This window comes from Spea bombifrons, chromosome 6 (genome assembly GCF_027358695.1).
Source record: "Spea bombifrons isolate aSpeBom1 chromosome 6, aSpeBom1.2.pri, whole genome shotgun sequence".
NCBI lineage: Eukaryota > Metazoa > Chordata > Amphibia > Anura > Pelobatidae > Spea > Spea bombifrons.
In genome coordinates, this window is record NC_071092.1 from 34,403,847 (window position 1) to 34,424,854 (window position 21,008).

Consider the following 21,008-nt stretch of genomic DNA (forward strand, 5'->3'; position numbering starts at 1 on the left):
ACTATGTGTTATTTGTCTGCAACAGCAATATTTACCAGCTGATCGCTGGGTTAGTCTGATGACATAATACAGAGCAAATTCACAATTCGTCAGCTTTCGTTAAGGATACCTAGAACCAAGAGGGACATGGAGAATATCACCGTCCCATATGGTGGCGCTTCTCTGAACTTTTTTCATTGATTAAACATCTTTGATTTTCCTCTCGCAGAGTCCTCAGAACCCGTCTTGTGGATAAGTTATAAAAATAGAATGAAGCATGACCTAAAAGCGTTAAAACACCATAATTAAACTACAACGTAACACTTCATGTTAGTTTTTTTATATTCTAAACCATAGTGTGCAAATTTTTCCATGCTAAGTACCAGTAAACTTGAACGTGTCCTAAAATGCCTTTAAAACAGCAGCTTCTATTCAACCACTCTACGTCCCTAGTGGTCGTTTGGCCATTGGGTTTAGCTACAACTATATTTTTGGCCGGTTCACAGCATTATAAAATCCTGAAAAGTAGCACATATGGAGTTATGAGAACAATACTTTTTTTTTTTGTTTAGTGGACATTTTCCTAGAGTTCCAACTCACACACAATTTCTAAATTCTCACAAGAACTAAAAATCGCATAGGACAGACAGGACTGGTAAAAGTAAACGCTTCTGTAACAGCTTCTGCCAGTTGATAAAGGTCTGCCCTTAAGAATCATTAGTATGCGATATTTTTTTCCATAACAGAGCTTTCAAATTGTTTAATATTAATGAGTGTTCCATTTCCATGTGCTTGGCTGAAGACTTTAGGGCCATGCAAGAATAAATCTGCTTTTCCAGCTCCTCTCGGATTTCTGAAGGAGTTCCACGCAGCAGATAGTCTTTCACCAAGAGACATACTTTAGCCAGATTTGGTTGGGTTATGTCTCCAGTGCATTTCTTTCTGCTTTGGTTGCACGTAGTAATGCAGTCGGTACCGTAAACGCAATCTGTGTCAGACTCACAAGGTCGATCTTTGATCAAATCCTTCAGGCTCATTTCAGGTATTATCTTCCTCATGTCCACCATTTTCAAGTCATATTTCTTGTTATAACCAAAATTGTTGGCACTTACATCACACATGAGAAAGTTACCATAAGGTCCATGGAAAATGTCTTCTACAAACTCCAAAAGACCTATAACTATCTTGGCCTTTCTGGGCCAGGATGGTGTGAACCACTGGTCCATACGTTTTCTAAGGCCTATGGGAAGAAATACTTCAATGAGCCATGGGAGGCTTATTCCATATAGTGATGTGTATGGCACCCGCTCAGTTATATATAAATCCCCACAAAACCCGAGCAACTTTGGGGTATGTTCCTTATCTTGCAGGATGATCATCAGCAAGAATTCATGAAGTTGTAAAAGCGCCCATGCAGACTTGGCCTCTGGGAGAGACACATGCCCATCCTTATTCCCATCAGCAGCCGTCAGTATAAGATTTACAAGTTCTCTGAGATTACCTTGATCGCCCAATTTGGCCTAAAAAGACAGTACAAAAAAGAAAAGATAAATCATCAAATGTGACCAGTATTTATATATTATATATATATATATATATATATATATATTTTTTTTAAAATCAATACAAAAGTTAAAAATGTATTACAAGCGGCGGAAGTAACAGTAAAAAATAAAATTAAATTTCAGTTTCCAGAATGTTTTTGCTAAATAATATCACAGAAAAGGGACGGTATGATTACCTTTAGCAAATGTGTCTAGCCCCCTACATTTCATTGTCTAATACACAACAATACAAGGAGGTGCAAAAATATGCCAGGTAACAGATCACATATTTCGAGGAGTCTACTTGTATAAATTGTGTTCTTAAATACATAAATGTCTGTAGAGTAGAATTGCAGTTGAAACTGTGTTACCTCCTGTGTCTGGAAAATGAGTCTCCAGTACTATCAGGCGCGACATTATACTACATGTATTTACATTTTAAGTAAAAGTATCCCTTTTATACGACTCTGTCCCAAATTGATTCCATTACTAATAAGGAAAGGGAAAAGAATCCCAATGCTGTCATAACCAGCCATATCGACAGCTCAGACTGAGATCAGGCTGATCGCTAAACAGCCCCTCAGACATAAGACGCCAATAATCATAATGCACTGGTAAGAAAAGGGCTTACTTTGAACAGACTGTGCACCATTTCTTTAAACTTCTGCACGGTTGTACCTCTTGTTGGTTTGTCAAACAGTATAATTTCTTTTCTCGGCTCTAGTTCGGCTCCAAAATCGAGATGTAAAGCATCTTCCATCTGACACTTTATCACGCCTTCCAAGTTTCCCCAAATTCCCAAGTACATCTAAAAGAGTACAGCCACATTTTAGTAATCATTTTATGTTCACCGATTCACATTGGCAAAAACCGGTAAAAGTGGCATGAGATGTAAACAATTGGTCAATTTCCAATAGAGCAAATTCAAACAAACTGTTACCTGGTTGTTGGGTTTTGTTGATAAACATTTTCCAAAATATAGGGATTCCTTTGAACAAAGTCCTTCACAGGCAGATCCATCAATAACGCCTTTCCTATATTTATCACACTAGGAAAAAAGCACGAGGTACATTGTTAGCTGTTTAGGTGCCACTTCATGAATCTGTCATTTATTTATGCAAAAATAAAGCTCCACGTAGAGCATCAACAAGGGTGACTTCTATTTGCCGACCTTTTCACTATATAGGGACAACTTAGTGCTTCTGCAGGAAAGTTTGCTGGGCATGCCCCCTTACAAAGCATATAACGCACCTAAATACAGCAGAAATAAGTACTAAAGGGAAAAGCTCTATACTTTTTAATGTAAATTTTATTATTTTTAGCAGCCGTTTGCTTCCTTCTTAAGTTTTTCAAGATAACAACAATAAACCACACAAAAAATACAATTATTGCTTTCTCAAAACGCGTTACATATGCTTCATCATAAATAGCTAAACATGAATTCTATGCGATATTAGGCACACAACACGCATTATAAGTTATCGCCATACAATACTACGTTTGCCGTTACGCTATCCGCTCCATGAACCCGGCATTGTGGAAAAAGGAGGAACAATGGAAAAAAAATACACAAAGTAAAATTTAGCTATAGTTTTTAATTGGATTAGAAAACATGTGCTGCGCGTGAATTCCCTCGCATAGTATGTAGCAGTAAAAAAAAAATAAAGTGGTACATGGATTATAAGATGCTCTGCTGAAACAAGGATGTTTTCACCAGGCACCGTGTCTGTATGCCTGATATATGGCCAGTTACTTTATCAGATACAATTACATTGTAAAATCTACTGGACAGGAACATACTGTCTTTTAGTGTAAAATGCATACATTGGCAGCGCTGCACCATTAAAATAATGGAGAACAGCAATAATTACAATTAATCTAGAAATTACAATAATGGCAATTCAAACAATTTGTGTTAATGTATAATACAGACAGGAAAATGGTTGGGAAAAAAGTTAATGCTATCACTTCTATAATCAGTTGGCAGTCTACGAATCAGGTTTAGGAATCCTCTGGCATTAAACTGCAATGGGTCCCCGTCATCAGGTCAAAGAAAGGGTGCGCTCATCGAAAGCTGCAGGGCACAGATATAGAGGCGGCTCATACATCCTATGCCACTCCTGTTGTGGTGGGGAAGAGCCTTCATCATGCCCACTCAAGTTGCCTCGCTAGCGCCTCCAGCTTGACCTTGAGCCCACGAAGTAAGGTCAGAGTAATAGTATTTCCAATATATCAAAGGAACTTAAGTGAAATGCTGACATGGCTCTCCCGTAAGCCGTTTCAGGCAGAGTATCCCATATGGATTGTAACAAAGAAGCTATACCTAAAAATATGTCCCAAAGATGAACCGATGATTACAATAAGCAAACTAGCTCAATCTGCTGTTTTTTTTATATTTAACTTTCACGTGACTGAACAAATACTGTAAGACCTAATAATAAGATAACATGCGATATGAGGAAACCATGGCTGAGACAGAGAACACTAAATGATTAGGCCTCGGTGATCATGGACTCATAATAATGTAATGCGATGCATAGAATACGCAGAGGAAGGTTCTTTAAAGTTGCAGATTGTGCTATTTATGTGACACAGAATAACAGTCCAATTGAATGCCGCTCGAGAAGCCAATGAGCTTTATAACAAAGCCCCGGGGGCATATTCAGACACTAATTTGTTACGGTCTACAAGGCAAAGCAAGGCCTACAAAGTCTTATGTCTCGATCTCTGAGAACGAATGCCTCACAGTAGCTTTACATCAGAGAGAAGGGTGAAATTAAACAGGAGAGAATAGTTATAAATAAACGTTGCCTGTATGAAAACTGCTACTTTTACATTATTAATGGGTTTCTTACATGCAAAAAAAGCACTTTATATACTTCAGCAATCTGCCTGTATTTTGCAGTTTTACAGAATGTGGGGCATACGTATAACACTTTGCCGCCTGCGGCCTGATCTGGGCCGCTCTGATTGCGTGACTCATGGGAAATGAAAGTGATGACCAATATCTCTGTCCATGTCCAAGCTTAAAGCATTCATTGCCTCTGATCCCTTCACTTCTCGTTACTCCTTGCGCTGATCTCTAAGCCCGCTACATGGCTATTTACTTTCACCGAGTAAGAAAAATTTAAAAGATGTAAAAACATTGTTTACACATGTTGATGAATGCTACACAACAATATTAATATAGCTGGCATAATTCTCTGGTTGGAAAACATTCCAGGAATCATTCATACAAGACAAATGGGGGGACAATGTGATTACAAGACATTACTACAAACCCTCTGCTTGGAGGAAAAGAAATATGTACGCCAAGCGATAAGTTGGACAGCAGGACTCAATGACAGGTTTTAAAAGTCATATTAACACATAACTCACTATGGTGGTTTTGCAATCATGTCCCCTGCAGAGCTCTGTATAGGAACTGTAGCGGACGTACACAACCCAGCTGCCAATAAATACAGCCAGCCATGAAAAGAAGAGATATTTAATCCGCATATAGGACAAACGAGCCTACAGGAAAAGAGAAAACAATCACATTTAAGCGCAGAATTATATCGACCCAAATAATAGACAATTTACTGGCTACATTTATTATACAGCACCTGCGATGCCGTGTTATAAGTATTATGCATTTACTATGCCTGTAGATTATTCAAGCCCTTTATAAATAAAATATAAGAGTGATGATAAATAAAAACTGCCTCAAACATAATAAAACACACACCATACATTTTCCAACTTATAGGTTCATTGACCGGTGGATTGATAGCCCCCTCCCATGGAATTTATCACATTACACTATATAAGACCAACAACATCTGATTTTATATATTATACATGTATACACACACTATATGGACAAAAGTATTGGATCGGGACACCCGACCATTACACCAACAGGGACTTTTAAATTACATAGGTATTTTTTCAACCTTGTTTACTATAACTAAGTCCATCAAGTTCAACCCTTCTACCTAACCTTCCTATTCTTGATCCAAAAGAAGGCAAAAAACCCCCTAATTAAGTTAGTAACAATTCTGCCATCAGGGGGGAAAAATTCCATCTTGACTCCAAGAGGCAATCGGATTTCTCCTTGGATCAAGAAGCTCTAAACTATTAATGTTATTCTATTTATAGCCCTGTATGTCATGCCTTTCTAAGAAAATATCCAGACCCCTTTTAAAAGGCATCTAATGTATTTGATAACACCACCTCCCTTAATATGCAGTCGGCCCCCCTTTACAGCTATAACAGCTTCCACTCTTCTGTGAAGGCTTTCCGTAAGATTTTGGAGGGTTTCTGTGGGAATTTTTGCCCGTTCATCCAGTAGAGCATTTGTGAGGTCATCCACTGATGATGGGCAAGAAGGTCGCAATCTCCGTTCCAGTTCATCCCAAAGGTGCTTGATGGAGTTGAGATCAGGGCTCTGTGCGGCCAGTCAAGTTCTTCCGCACCACACTCATCCAATCAATTTTATGGACCTTGCTTTGTGCTCTGGGGCACAGTCATGCTGGAATAGAAAAGGGCCTTCCCCAAACATCTCCCAAAGTTGGAAACATAGCATTGTCCAAAATGTGTTGGTAGACGTTAAGATTTCCCTTCACTTCAAGTAAGTGTTTCAACCCCTGAAAAACAGCCCCATACCATTATCCCTGCTCCACCACTTTACAGTTGCCACAATGCATACAGGCAGGTACAGTGCTCCTGGCATCGTCCGTCAGACTCCCAAACAGAGAAGCATGATTCTTCACTCCACAGAACATGTTTCCATTGCTCCAGAGTCCAGTGTTGGCGTGCTTTACACCACTCAATCCAGCACTTGGCATTGTACTTGGTGATGTGAGGCTTGCATGCAGCTGCTTGGCCATGGAAACCCATTCCATGAAGCTCTGCTCCCGCTGCACAGTTTAATGCCAGTGGATGTTTGGAACTCTTCAGCTATGGAATCATCAGAGCTTTGGGGACTTTTAGGCACCATGCGCCTCAGCACTCGATGATCCCACTCTGTGACTCCGTGGTCTTCTGCTTTGTGGCTGAGTTTCTGCTGTCCCTAAATGCTTTTACAGTTACAGTTGGTCGTGGAATATCTAGCAGGGCTGAAATGTCATGAACTGACTTATTGCAAAGGTGGCATCCTATCACAATACCACGCGTGAATTCACTGAGCTCTTCAGAACGACCCATTTTTCACAAATGTTTGTAAATGCAGACTGCGCGGCTAGGTGCTTGATTTTATACACCTGTGGCAATAGGTCTGATTGAAATACCTAAGTTCAATAATAATATATAGTGTGTCTATATAGCAATATTAAAAATATTCACCAATAATTTGAAGCACTCATAGGTCTTGTATCAATAATTAAAAAATATTTTATTTACATTAAAAAAAAAAAACAATTGTAATGTGAATAAACTATTTTTTACTGATACAAGACATGTGAGTGCTTCAAATTATTGGTGGATATATATACATACACATACATATATATACATACATAAATCCAATTAAATTGTCAAATATCCGTTCTACTGGTTGCTCAGTTAAATGTTTTAAATATCCCCTGCAGAGCGGAATCTTTTGTATTGTGTCTAAACTCTGTAGCAACCCAAGACTATTTCTATAAACGGGAAGTGATAAGTGTACATTACACACTCCATGAATCTTCCACCATATGTCACCCAACACCAAGGAAAACCGGTGAACAGACTACTAATTCTTCTTCAACTCCCATTCACTACAACATGTTACTTTATTACACACAAAAATAATGATTAGTCAAGGGCAAACTCGTCTTTAGGTACCTGGACACGATAATAAAAATGGATATTACAAGCAGTGGATCAAAATAATGGGCGTTAATCGCGATTGAACATTTAATTCATCCAGGATTTGGGGAAATGTTATAAAGTGCTTGGTGAATAAAATGTAATTCTGTCTCCGAGGGAGTACTTCATCAGCCATTTTCTCAGATGGAAGCTCTTTAGTCTGGACAGAGATGCTTAGAAAGACACATTGTTATGTGAATTTCTTATATTATTAAATATATTATATTAAAAGCTTAGCATCACGTAACACTGCAGTATCTGGTAAACATTTTTCAAGGAAAAAATGCACTTATAAGTTGTGTCAAATCCAGTGATTTCTCTTACCATTAAAGATGATGGTCTTTATGTTCACGGCTCAGATTAGCGATATGGTTGCAATAGCAGCTCCTCTACTGCTGATAGCACAGAGACATCGGGCCTGGGGATAAAGTATACATATCTATTAAATAGTACATTTATTTAAATGCAGTATCTACATAAAAATAAGCATATTTTTTAAACAAACCTTAAAACTCTCAGTTGCAGCTGTTAAAATTGACATCTTATCGAGGAGGTTAATTTATTTTTCTACTTTTTAAATGTAATTGTGTTCTAGACAAATTGTTCTGGATCGTATCAATAAAATAGGGAGGAAAAATTAAAAATAATTATTTCTGTTAAATTCTTAAAATGAAGGCGACAGAAACGGCTTTTATTGCAAATTATTTTATTGCCATGGTTTTGAAACTCTGTCTGGCTTTCTTTCTGGAACAGACAAAAACTAGTGCCAAAAGAAGACGGGGTAACAGGAAAAGAAATATAAATATGTCCTAAAGTGACATTGAGGAGTTAGTGGAAATTCACAAACTTGCAATACAGGCATTATCTTTGCTGCGAGACTGCATTAAAGGAGACGTCATCCATTAAGGCAAGCGACAGATTTGTGAATCCCACAGGCAGGCTCTGTGAATACGTCCATCCTGAACGTCTGGGACAATGTCGGATCTCTCTTCATCTAAAATCGACTAAAATGCTTTTTCCAGAAGATGTATGTTTTTTTTCTTTATACTGAACACAGGCCCGGGGTAGGAATAAATTGCCATATGTAATCCAATGATTATTAGCTACAGAGTGGAGCTTAAAGATACTGTTCAGACAAAACATTAATTGCACTCTAGTGTTAATCAAACCTCAACACATCTGTCATTTTATTCCTATGAAGGTTTTATCCCATAAAACAAAGAAAATGTCAGAAACCGTTTTCAGCTTCTATGGCAACAACTTATCAGTGACTGGCCTGGCAATTAAAGAAACGCCCCAATGTCATAGACAGGCTCCTGAAAAATGAATGCATTTGTAATAAATACATTCAACGTCTTGACTTTAGAAGACACTGCAGCTCCAGAGCTGCAGCAGGACGCCTCTTCTGTGGAAAGTGCTTTCTCTCCACCAACTGTCAGCTGTAAGCAGTCAATCGGTGGCAGGAAAGCACTCTACTAAAACCATGTGCATGGGGAGATCTTCTTAAACCAACCACGTAAAACTTGCCCTAGAGCTGACTGGAAATAATCGTAATGGGGCATCCCCTGCATGCCAAATAAGAAAAAGGGGTAAATGCATATGGGGGACTCTGCGGAACTCTACTTGACTTTTCTGTGAGAAGGGATTGGCCACCAAGCGGTTCTAGGAATAACGCTTCTAATGCTGAATGTAGTTACAAATATGGTAAAGTCAGCCGAGTACACGAAAGAGCACCTCTTAAGCTAAAGGAACTATAATATCTTGTTCTTGATGTTGCCTGCCGTCTTCTCTGTACCTTGTTTGATTCTCTCCATTACTCTCAATTATAAGCAAATAAATGCATTGAAAAGTCCAGTACTGGTTTACCAAAAATACCACTCTGTAGCTTTTACAACATAAAAATAGCCAGCGACAGTGTTTGAACTGCTAGGTACAGGCTTCTTTTATATGCAAAGTCATCATTTTATTTCAGCCTGCGCTATCCAACCCACAAGCGTATTTCCTACTGCAGAAAATGCAGAAAAGGTCTTAGTCTCACAAAATTACAATTCATTTATTAAAGGACAATGGGAAAATGGTTTAGCAACGGCCTAAAATTCTCTAACCATGAAGAGGACAACCCCTTATGTATTTTATTTTATTTAAGTTTGGATAAAAAAAAATAATTTTTTTAACCTTCACATTTCAAATCACAAGCCAATAACCTGTGTGATTTCAATTTTAATAAGCCCATTGAATATTTTAGTGTCTTATTAACAGTAGTGCTAGAATTTAGAACAGCTTGGCTGGGATTCTTTTGCTTTGTCATAAGAATGTTACTCCCTGGAGCATAATCATCGCCGCAGTGAAAATTCAATTTCTTCGGCAGACATCTAAAAATGTACAGATTACCATATTCACACTGTTTAACTTAAGTAAATGGCTCATTGTTGTTTTATTAATCGAATGTCATCGTAATGTTGTGTAGCATATTTTGTCAATATAAAATCCATACATCATGCTACGAAAGCCTAAGCTTTGAGAGCATCAGATAATACTCTTCCAAGGACAATCTTATTTATGCACACAAGTGGATTAGTCAATATCACTCATCACCTTGGCCTCAGGCAAGGATTATCCTAAAAACCCAGCAAGGCTGGATAAGAGAGCATTGTTGGAGTGAGTTAGTGTTTCTCTCCTTCGGTAATAAGTGTGGAATAATCTTTAATTACACCAGAGGGATGAAAACTTTCCAGCCAATCCCTGCCTACCTGACCCCGAACGCTACCCTATCCCATCAATACAGGAACATGCCGAGGACCTCTTCCCGTAAGTGGTAACAATGCAAATAATCCACTCACAGATGCTCATAGAGGTGTGTAATAGATGTATGAAATGGGTACTTCACTTATGGATTGCCAACCAATCAGGCAGATTCTGAGAGGTTAGATATGTTGATAGAAGATAAGCCAGGTTTGCATGTGTGGTATGGGCTGGGAGTGGGCAATAAATTGCATGCCCTTGTCACCCACAGCCTCCATGATAACGTATAAATGTTTTGCCCATTGTTGAGAACCTAGTGAGTGAACCTGAAGGTAATTTTATAACCACTGCCTGTCCCAGACAACCCATAAAGTCCTATTTTCATTCTTATTTACCAACAGTAAATTAAATACTTTTATGAATACTCTTAAAAAAAAAAAAGAATACTCCTAAAACTTTACTAAATGATACAGTTACAGTTTACTAAATAAAAGTTATAAAAAGATACAGCCATTAGACTACAACTAAAGATTCATTATATTCCAATGATTGGTGTGTTTCTTTACAGTAGTGATAAATCAGGTTCACCGATTTAGATCTTCTGCTTGCAGCTGGAGAACATTCAAGCATTTAAATTCCTGAGATGTTCCAACATGAGCTTACTTTCTAATTATGCCGGAGTATCACTCCAAATGTGTAAATGTATCACTCGCATAGTTTTTGACCTAGAACCATGTGGACCTGTAACAGATTATGAGGTACAGGTTGCTCACAAATTGCAAGTTTGTGTTATAATATCCAAATACTGACAGTGTGCTCCACAAAGCTGGTAAATTACAACATGTGCTACAGATTTAATCACTAAAGTTTGGCTTGCAAGTAGTTTTGAATTTCCATCATCACTAATTACACTCTACTAGGAGATAACATAAAAATGAGGATTAGATTAAGTTAATATGCTTGGCTCACGAGAGGTCCCACGGTAAGGAGACAAAATGTATGTGGGGATCCATGGAGGCCTCTGCTGAGTTGGCACAGTTCTCCATAGTTTCCTTCCGCACAGCTTCCTTTAAAAGCGGAAGGCCAGGATATGACATCATATTTCCAATGCCCGCTAGAAAAAACAGCCCCACGGAAGGGTTAGGCCTTGGGCAGCGCTGGACGTGAATACGCCACTCATTCTCAGTCCTGATAGAAACTTTCTGTCCCTCTCTCCTACCACGAGGACCCCCTTTTCTAAGAGTTCAATCTGTTTGATGGATAGGAGTACATTATGTCATACCTCCCAAGTGCCCCAGCTTTTAGACACTCTTGGCGGCGATGGAAATCATGGGTCAGTTAGAGAAAAGTTCTCATCTCTCATGACTGTCCCCGCCATGTTTAAACTCCTTCAGCGTATTAACTTCTACAATCTGTGCAGTTGTAGGGAGCCTCTAACTAACTAGTTGTATTTTATTTAAACAGCTCAATCTATAATGTTACAACTGCATTACTTGTCTATCTAATCAGTAGGACTCACTAGCACAATAAGCCATGTAAATATGTGTTTACCAAACGTGAGGGTAAAATTATCTAAATGTGGAAACGTTTGCCGCTTTTTTCCAAGCATAAACACTAAACCATCTGTTTTCAGTTACAATATTTTATGTTATTAGAGTGTTATGCTAGTTGACTACAGTTACTACCCAAAGCTGACAAAAAAAACAGTAAATTGCTAACATAACGGAGGAAACGTTTTAAAAAAGGGCCACCTTATGTTTTGATCAGACATTTAATTCTGTTTACCTGACAGAGGTCTACAAAAGAAAAGTATATACTTTTGTCAAATAGCCAAATCGACTTAACCTTCTGTAATTCATTAGCCATCTAGTAATGTTAACTTTCCAAATTCCTCGGTATTAACTCCTTCCTCCGGATTGTCCAATCTTGAGAGAACAGTCATGCTCCATTATGTTTTTCACTGATCAGCAAGGCAGAGTATGTTTGCTTCACACTCCCTTTCTTGCAGTGATCCGAGCAGCCGGAGAAAGCCTGCTCCATGCTGTTACTCGCCCCCAAGCTGACTTATGAGGTCATAGGTCAATTCACTGAACCCAGTCAGTCAGATGTTCTGGTTATCTGTGCATGCTTCACCTTACACGTTCTCCCAGTGGATTTGCCCCTGGCAGTTGAGCTCTTGTCCATGCTTCTGGAATCAATGTCTCTTGACATTTTAGTGTTCAGAGGCCTGCAAAGTGGAGGGGACTATTCACTAAACTATAAGATTAGCATATACTAAACTGGCATTTAACTCGTTGCAGACTGGAAAACTCACCAAAGAGGCAATGCTTCACAAAATCCCAATTCAAGAGCAACTCCAAGCTTCCATGAGCTACTGCAAGCTGAGTGGCTTTATGAAAATGCTCTGTGGGGATATGTATAAAAACTGATTCTGGGATAAAGTTTAAAAAGAGGTCTTACGGCAATAGCAACCAATAAAGTGGTCATCGGGAATATTTTATTGTTCGTTAGGACAGTAAGAACACTTTTAAAACTTTGCACCACAATGCAGCTCAATAAAATGTGTTTCAATAGGACACTATGATGTCAGGAGAAAGTTTGCCCAGCTAGATAGTCATCCCAATCCTCCATTTTGCCCCCCGCCCGGCTTCATTCAATATAAAGAGAAAAGGAAAGATTTTCTGTAATGTAAATGACATGGAGTCTAGTTTCCATATTTTACCAAAGCTGCTACTGTGTATTATAGTCGCTGGTATTGTGATTAATGTAACAGATACCAGCAGCTGGTTCGACTTCTGGTATTACTATCTGCAGCACATGGCATGAATCAGCCCTGGAATTTTGCTGCCATCAGCTATATAAGCAACTTCACTAATACAGTTACGGAAGCTTAGCTGGTCCTTCATACAATTAAACAAATTAGCTAAGAGGCCCTTACGGTCCAGGGCATCTCCAAAATTCACTCCCCCCCAGGATGGTCACCACTTGGTCTGGCTCATTTTTACATTGGTAGATCACTCAAAAACATAAGAACATTCATTAATAGTTTATGTTACAAGTAGGTGTTGTAATTGCATCCCATAACAGGGAAGCATCGACAGGTAGAGGACACAAAAATTACTGATAATCCTCTGGGCAGATCAACTAAACACCCATTGTTCTAACACCCATTGTTCATTCTATTATAACATATGACTCCAGAGTAATAGATTTATTTTTTTTGCAGACATGCAAATGGAGTGATTCACTTAGATATAAGAAAAAAAGTGATTTCTTTATGGATCTAAATGCTTTGCAAATCTATCAACTCAACTGCAGTCCATGCATCAGACATCTCTGCTTCCACAAGATAGATTTATAAGCATAATGGAAGCAGATAAGCGGTCTAAAATTCCTGCGGGAAGGTTACATTCATCTGGAGCACAGAGTGAAGATTTAACATTCGCCAAAGAAGATCTGACTATAACACGATTTACTATCCAGAAAGAACTCCCTGCGGGACGTGAGCGAACCAATTGTTTTATACTTATGGCTGGTCTGACACATTTCCGTAGTCATTTTAACAGTACCAATTAAAATAAAAGGTGTTCATTATTACTTTTATTATTTTGCCTTGGGTGCAGGTGATAAATTACTAAATGTACTTTTACTCCCCTCGTTTTCTTTCTTCGTTACTATTTCCTTGTATATACGCTCATCGTTGGCGAGGCTGGGCCAGGATGCCAAACAGTTTAGGTGCGAGCAGTCGCAGGGAATGCACACCCTTACAAAACCACAACCCTTAGTGGCAAACAAATCAAACAAGCAGTGCGACTAGACACACCGACAGTTTACAGAGACACAGTACAGAAGACTAAACCAGTAGTGTAATCTGATAATCCATATTAGGGGCAGGCAGCACAGATCTGTAATCTAGTAAACAGGCAAGAAATCAATACCAAAAAAGACAACAGAGCAAGATTAACAGGAAAAGCATCACTCAGCATGGGATACAGGTCAGAGACAGGTTTAAATAGCCCACTTAACACATACCTTCCAACAGTCCCAGTTTTGGGGGACTGTCGCACTTTCGCAGGAAGTAGGGAGCACGGGCAGGATGCGGAGACCCTCTGATTGGAGATGACCACCCCAGGGAAAGTGCAGCACAGACCTTCATTCCAGGTCCTACTTTGTCACTTTGCTAAGAACCTGCTTGTAGTTGTGAGGTTCAAAGTCCTACGACAGGCAAGGTGCATGCAGGCCTGGGATGTGCGCTGGGGCATAACCCTGACGAAGCGTCGCTCATTTGATGGAAGTTAATTTGTTCTTTTTTTTTTATTTTTTCAAGGTAGAGTAAGTAGAATGGGAAAGAACATCAGGACAGCAAATCCATTAACATGCACGTCTTGCACTTTTCGCTGCAGATCTCAGTTTCAGATAAAAATCACGATTCAACGATTACAGCGACAGCAAAACAAAGTCTACCAGCTAAAGGTAGTTTTAATAAATTCATGTAGTTATGCTTAAGACTATGAAGGAGACAGTTTCTATTAAGTGTGAAGAAGATAAAGAATGTTTACAAGAACAGCAGATTTTTATAGTTCTAGTCATGCTTATCTCTGGGCTGTGCGTGTTTTGGGTAGAGAATGATAGTACAGAACTGTAAATGACTGTCACAGCGAGAGAGACTGTTAGAGATAGTAGAAGTAGAAGATACAGATGGCTTAGACGTATAAAAAAATTCTACCGAACGAAGTAGAAAAGTGACTTTGGACAAGCAATTAAATCAATTAAAAAGTGAATATTTGAAAGAAAACGTCAGCCATTGCACACTTTAATGTGATAGCTGGGTGGCCCCTTTTAACCGCCGCGGTGACTTCCCTGCACATGGATTCTGCAAATTCCCCATATACCCCCCCAAGCTATAAGCCGTATAGGAGATGTGTTCTGGCACAATATAACACCAGTCAGCTCCAGCTCTGGCCCAGTAAACCCTGCAAGCAGAAGGGTGAGGTGTTGGTAAGGGGAAAAGTCTTCCGTTTTATCTTACAAAGGTGTGTTTTTAGTTAAGAGTAATGGGGGGGGTGGCAGGGTACCCTAGAATTAAGCATTAATGTGGTTCAGGGTTGATGAGTGCACATTGGGAACACCCATAGCCCCCAAGTAGTCAGAAAGTCCCCTGACACATGGGCTAATCACAGGAGCCGTCAACGTGTTCCGAGAACGGCCACATCACAAATCTCCGGTGTTTAGCGAGTTGACCACATTTTGCATGCGAGGGGCCCATTTACATTCTCATCCACACACATTGGCTACACCTAGGTGCACGTTGTATAGAATGTTCTTAACCTTAACTGTACAAGATTTTAATCCTAGAAGTATAAACAGCAGGTTTTAAAAACTGCCATTTTTACCAAAGTTTATTTTCCTGTCTAGTGATAACAGATGCGCTTATTCACTCAAATGCCCATTTTTTCAATCGTTATCTGGATAGACAGGGAAGATCTTAATTAAAAATAAAACTGCAATATCCGAACACTTTTTAATGTGCATTATCCAGACTATGCCCTTGGCCATGCAGACAGCAGGAGGCAAATTATCATAATTATTCTTAAATCTGTTTCGTTTTTGTCCCCCCCCCCCAACATGTTTGTTCAAGACATGCTTTAATAATCACATCAGGTCTGCCTATTTTATTAACACCGCTAAATGTTGTCAAAATGTTCTTTTGCGTTTCATTAAGTAGACGACCTAATTAATGTTCATGTCGACCCGCGATGAAGATTTGCAGCTACAGAACAGCTTCATTTGATCCTCAGGAATATATATTATATAGAATGCCGATTAATGATTACCATAAAATCGCAGCTTCCGGGGAATCTGATCGCTTAACACTTAATCTACTGGTCAGGAAGGCAGAAAAGGAATTTAACAACGCAATATGGTGCATAATCAAACAGCAGAGCTTGTATCGTTAGGACAACTGTTCTCTAGCGTTTAATTAGCATCAGCCTCTTCCTCTGCATTATTTATTGATTCATCTATGTAACGCTGCCAATTTACATTGCGGAATTATGTAGGCAGAAATAATCTCTCTTCAAAGATAATTAAAAAGGAGAAAAAAGATTTTTTTTTTTCCACGTAATCCATTTCTGCGAAAATGTGCATTTGGTTTAAGTTGTAAAAGAAGGGGAAATAATCAAATCTATAAAAAATGAATTTCACTTATTTAGTATGCGGTGAGCGTGCATAGTAACAACCTATAATACTTTCTGCAATTGTTATTAGCATCTGCTCTGAATGCAGGATTGAATTTTAAGGGTTAATCTGGGGACAGTGGCTGAAACTGGGGTTGCAAAACCCATGAGAGGGGTACAGGAAAACCAAAATGTTGTTGGCAAAGCCAGGTCTGGTCCTCTGGAAAGCAGGCAAAAGCCCAGCGATCTGGTGGCCAGTGTCGCCCCACACTTATATTTACTGTTAAATCGGGTGTTGCGGTGTGTGGCTGCCAGCCTTAAAGCGTCAGGGCGGCTTTTTCTTCCTAAGCTTGGTGCCGGGTGAAGCTACATTATACAGGGCGCTCTTTGAACGCGACATCCGGGATGCTGGGGTGACGGAGTAATTAGGTATTTTGAATTAAAAAATGTAGACATTGTAAATGTAAAATTCATAATGTAAACTGGAGAGGACCGAGTCTCATCAGGTAATAGTAACTGAGATAGGATCATTTGTAGTACTCTGTGTAGAATAACTTACTTGACTTTAAAGAATAATTTAAATCAACTGCTGGATTTCACTCCTATAGGATTACAATGTCTTATTAACATTATATATGTTTTAGCGAATGACATATTTTATTATATACGATATATTTATTATATATGATATACAAAGCAGTTTGTGATTCAGGCTGTTTCTGTTACAAGACGGCTCATGTTTTGCTTTAAATATAAATGCAAAAAATGCCTCAGAGAGGATCTTAAAGAAATTATTTATGCAATCATATGGGTTATCTGTTTGGCCATGAGGTAGTAACCTCATGAGCAGAATTACAATTATAATACCAAAGGGTAGCCATTCTTCAAAAACATATGGAGCGTAAAGGGTAACTCCCATCGCTTTCTTTATTCGTAATGGCAGATTAAACATTTTGTGCTGCTCTCTTTTTTATGTATTTTTTTTAAACGGTTATAGTTTTTGCATAATATAATGTTTTAATACAGCTGCATATCAGCCATTTGTATGTGTTCTAGCGCTGTTATTTTAACCCAGACACTCCGACTACTTGTTATACTGCATTGTGGTAAGCAGTGGAATGGCACATTCTTAATCATTTCTATGGAGGAAAGGGTTTCATTGGACTTTATTAGCATTGCCATAAAGCATCAGCTCAGTGTGGTGCTTGAGCAGGGAAAGTCACCCAAAATACTGCATGCCTGACAATTCCAGCCTCCAGATCTGCAGTAAATACGCAAGATGTTTATAGGAGATTTTTTTCACTTTAAATTTCACTTAATTTAATTTACATTTTAGCTTTTTTTTGCTAAATAAAAAAAAAACATCTCTTGTGTAGTATTTACGGTAAGTGTTATGTTTGGATCTTAAATTGGGGGCTATGTGGATTTTGCTCATTTTGTATCAGTTCCTATCAGTTGTCCCATTCAATCTGAAGAAGAGGCCTCTGAGGCCTCAACAGCTGTAACTTTGCATCATTTTGTTTGGCCCAATAAAATGTATGAGTTTGGTCTAAAGACGCCATTTTCGCTAATCCATAGAACACCCCTATACCCATTTCACTGGAAATTGAAGTAGGTCACAACAATTCCTTAGTAATGTCCACGGAAGTGTAGGGGCCACGGAGTTATGTTTTCTGCTGTAAAAGTGCAGTAATTTGCGGGATATTTTTCGTTGGTAGAGATTAGTGAGGCCCCCATTGTCCTCGTCTCTCGTGATTTGTATGCATTACCAGTAGATTTCCCCATTGCAGATGTGTTCAGGACTAAACCCATTGTTGTGTCTGTTGCATTGGCATGGGTGCAGACTGGCCATCTGGCACGCCGGGCATATGCTACATGAGCTGTTCTGTAGAATGTGTCTCACAGAAACTCTCTGCAGGGCTAACTGAGGATGACTTGGACTATTTTTTTAATTGCGTAAATATAAAACCAAATGAAAAAAATTGTTCTTTTATAACATTCCAGTGGTCTCATACTTTATCTCAAACTGTGACACTTTCAAAATCGGAAGCCGAACACAGACAACCTCTGGACAGCAAAGCAGGAAAGGTTACAACAATAAAATATGAGCAAAAATGTACCAAAACTCCCTAGAACGCAAGACTATAGTTAATTGAGCCAATAAACCACATCATTCTAGTTTCCTGGTTTGGTTGTGGAAGCAGTGATTTACAATATACTTGAGGAGCTACTTAAACAGCCTCCCTCGGCAGCCAAAGGTTCCCAGCCCTGGGAGCAGCCAAGAAACCCAGGAGGTGAACTTGCAGGAGGCCGTGTAAACAGGAACAAGACTGCATTCATCTGCTTGTTAGAGAGTTACAGGTTTTTTTTGTGGGTGCAGTAATGGAAAGTGCATCATTATTTGCTCTATGAATATTTAAACTACACAAAGCTTTCTGAATGCATTTTACTTAAAGCACTTAAGATGATAACATTTATTGTCAGAATAATAAAGCGTGTGAAACTTACCTGATTTTTACACACATTCATTAAGGGATCAGATACTCAGATACTGTTACTTAAATGTTCTTCACTTTACCTGGTAAACCTCAGCTCCATAGTCATTGGGAATAAGGAGATATATATATATATATATATATATTATATATATAAATATAATGGAACCCTTTCCCTGTGACAAACGCGTCTGAAGGATTTCATTGTTTGGATGGCACCTCTTATTTTGTAATTGATAGAAACCCCCTGTATTTATACACAGGCATAGTCTCTCACACACACTACCAGGTTAGCACTGGGGGCCGCACGACATGCTCCCGCTGTTAAGGGTCATGCTGGGCTAGCCCTTCTTGAAGAACTTGGACCAGTCTGGGGACAATTGACCCCTTGCCCATATGCCACTTCCCATACAATACTGTACATTTCATAAAATACCAGAAAACCAAAATACTGAAGCTATATTATATTAATACTAATAATACTTGCTTCCATGGTATAGTCTAGACTTCAGAATACTATTTACATTTTTTTTATCATTATTTTATTTTCTATATTTTATTTTTTTGCCAAGGCGCAGTAAACTTTCATTTCTGGTAAGGATTTGGCTATGAATTTATACTATAAAAAGATACATAAATGATGTTACAATATTTAAATATCAAATAACATTGTGCTACAAACAGGCAGAGAACTCTTCCTATCCAGAAGTAAAGCAAAGGGGTTTTTTTTTTTTGTTTTTTTTTTATAAAGAAGCTACCTAGTATATAAACCAGAAAGTGATCGCAGGAAAAGATTGGAAAAAGTTGGCTGCTTGCCCAAAAGTAACGACCTTGCGCAACAATTGTTTAGGACTAAATTGGTAGATATTTTCTTCGCGTTTTCCCATTAAACAAACATTTTTAGGAAAACGGAAATGTGTCCTCATGTTCCAGAGTGCTGAGCTTCCATGCGGCAGGACACCCTTACACATATCTAACCAGGACTAGAAGCGGGTTTCTTTCATCACACTTACAGTAAATATATTTAACAAAGGCAGTTGAAGATTGACAACGACATTAACACATGTTAAGACATATTGGTTCAGGCCGACTTGCTCTCGTGAGCTTCAAACACTAGCAACTTCGGAACTAAGAATCTTATTTTACACTTATTGGAAACCAAGCAATTACTGCAGTCCGTGTAATCTTCTCTTACAACATCCGAGCTCTCGGCATCAAAAACGCTGCTGCATTTCTGGCTCGAGCATTCAGGGGAAGAAAGACAGCTGCTGCAAGCAATACCGCAGAGGATCTGCAGGTTAGCAAATTAATCAAAGTAGCAAGGTATGCAGCATTTGGTTAAAAGCTTTACTTCATTTTTCCCATCATGTTCTAAACAGAATTCTAAAGACCCGTAATTATTTTTTATTGTCTTATATAGCGCCATCAAATTCCGTAGCGCTGTACAATGGGTAGACAGGACACAACAAGTAGTATGTAACATAACAATATGACGTCCAGAAACGTTCCCATCTTCCCCTTGCAGAGATAGGGGCCTATGCGGCATTCCTGGTCGGAACCCATCATTGTACCGCAATCACCTTCTGCGTCAGAGGTTCCAAAAACCAAACTCACGTTCCTTATGCATGTTGCCCGGGGGCTTGGTTTATTACAGAACGAAGCTGCATCCTGGCCAAGTCACTGGCTCAGAAGCGTGGAATGTTGTGAAGAAGTTACAGTATAAATGGGACGTTTACACTTCTACATAGTTTGCTGTGCTGGGACAGATATGTAAACAGATAGTTGAATGGAAGGCAGAAGGTTGGCGTTAATGGTGTAGATGCAGAGGAAGAGGACATGTTATTAGTGGGGTACCTCTGGGATCAGTATTGGGACCCATACGTTTAAATATTTTTATTAGTGATATTAAAAGGCGTTAATGATAAAGTATGCTGGGACAGGGTAGGCATAACTATACAGAAAGAAAAAGGTTGTTCAATGTGATGCCGTACAGATGGTTTCTGTCTGTATGCGAATATTAACTGAGAAACCAACTACGACTTTGAGAACGATAAGGGAACTAGAATTATTCATTACCCGGTTATTGCCAGAAAGAACGGAAAGGGCATGGTGGGGTGTGGTGAATTTATAGGTATTCAGGGCAATTTATCAGTCACAGAACATCATATTAACATATAAAAATAAAAGGTACTTAAGATAAAAAGTAATTTTATGTGAATAAAGTAGTGCAGAATTATTTCTGA

The 21,008-nt window shown here is 38.8% G+C and overlaps 1 protein-coding gene across 1 annotated transcript in view; it reads right to left on the reverse strand.

Moving 5' to 3' along the window:
• Nucleotides 1-206: 206 nt before the first annotated feature.
• Nucleotides 207-21,008, reverse strand: part of DIPK1A (divergent protein kinase domain 1A) — a 28,077-nt gene continuing 7,275 nt past the window's right edge. Inside the window, exons 2-6 of the mRNA XM_053470252.1 lie at nucleotides 7,677-7,770; nucleotides 4,902-5,036; nucleotides 2,464-2,571; nucleotides 2,155-2,331; nucleotides 207-1,499 (exon numbers count right to left, since the gene is read on the reverse strand). Of these exons, the coding sequence (XP_053326227.1) occupies nucleotides 687-1,499; nucleotides 2,155-2,331; nucleotides 2,464-2,571; nucleotides 4,902-5,036; nucleotides 7,677-7,679 (1,236 nt within the window). The 5' untranslated portion in view covers nucleotides 7,680-7,770 and the 3' untranslated portion in view covers nucleotides 207-686. The remainder of the gene's footprint in view (nucleotides 1,500-2,154; nucleotides 2,332-2,463; nucleotides 2,572-4,901; nucleotides 5,037-7,676; nucleotides 7,771-21,008) is intronic.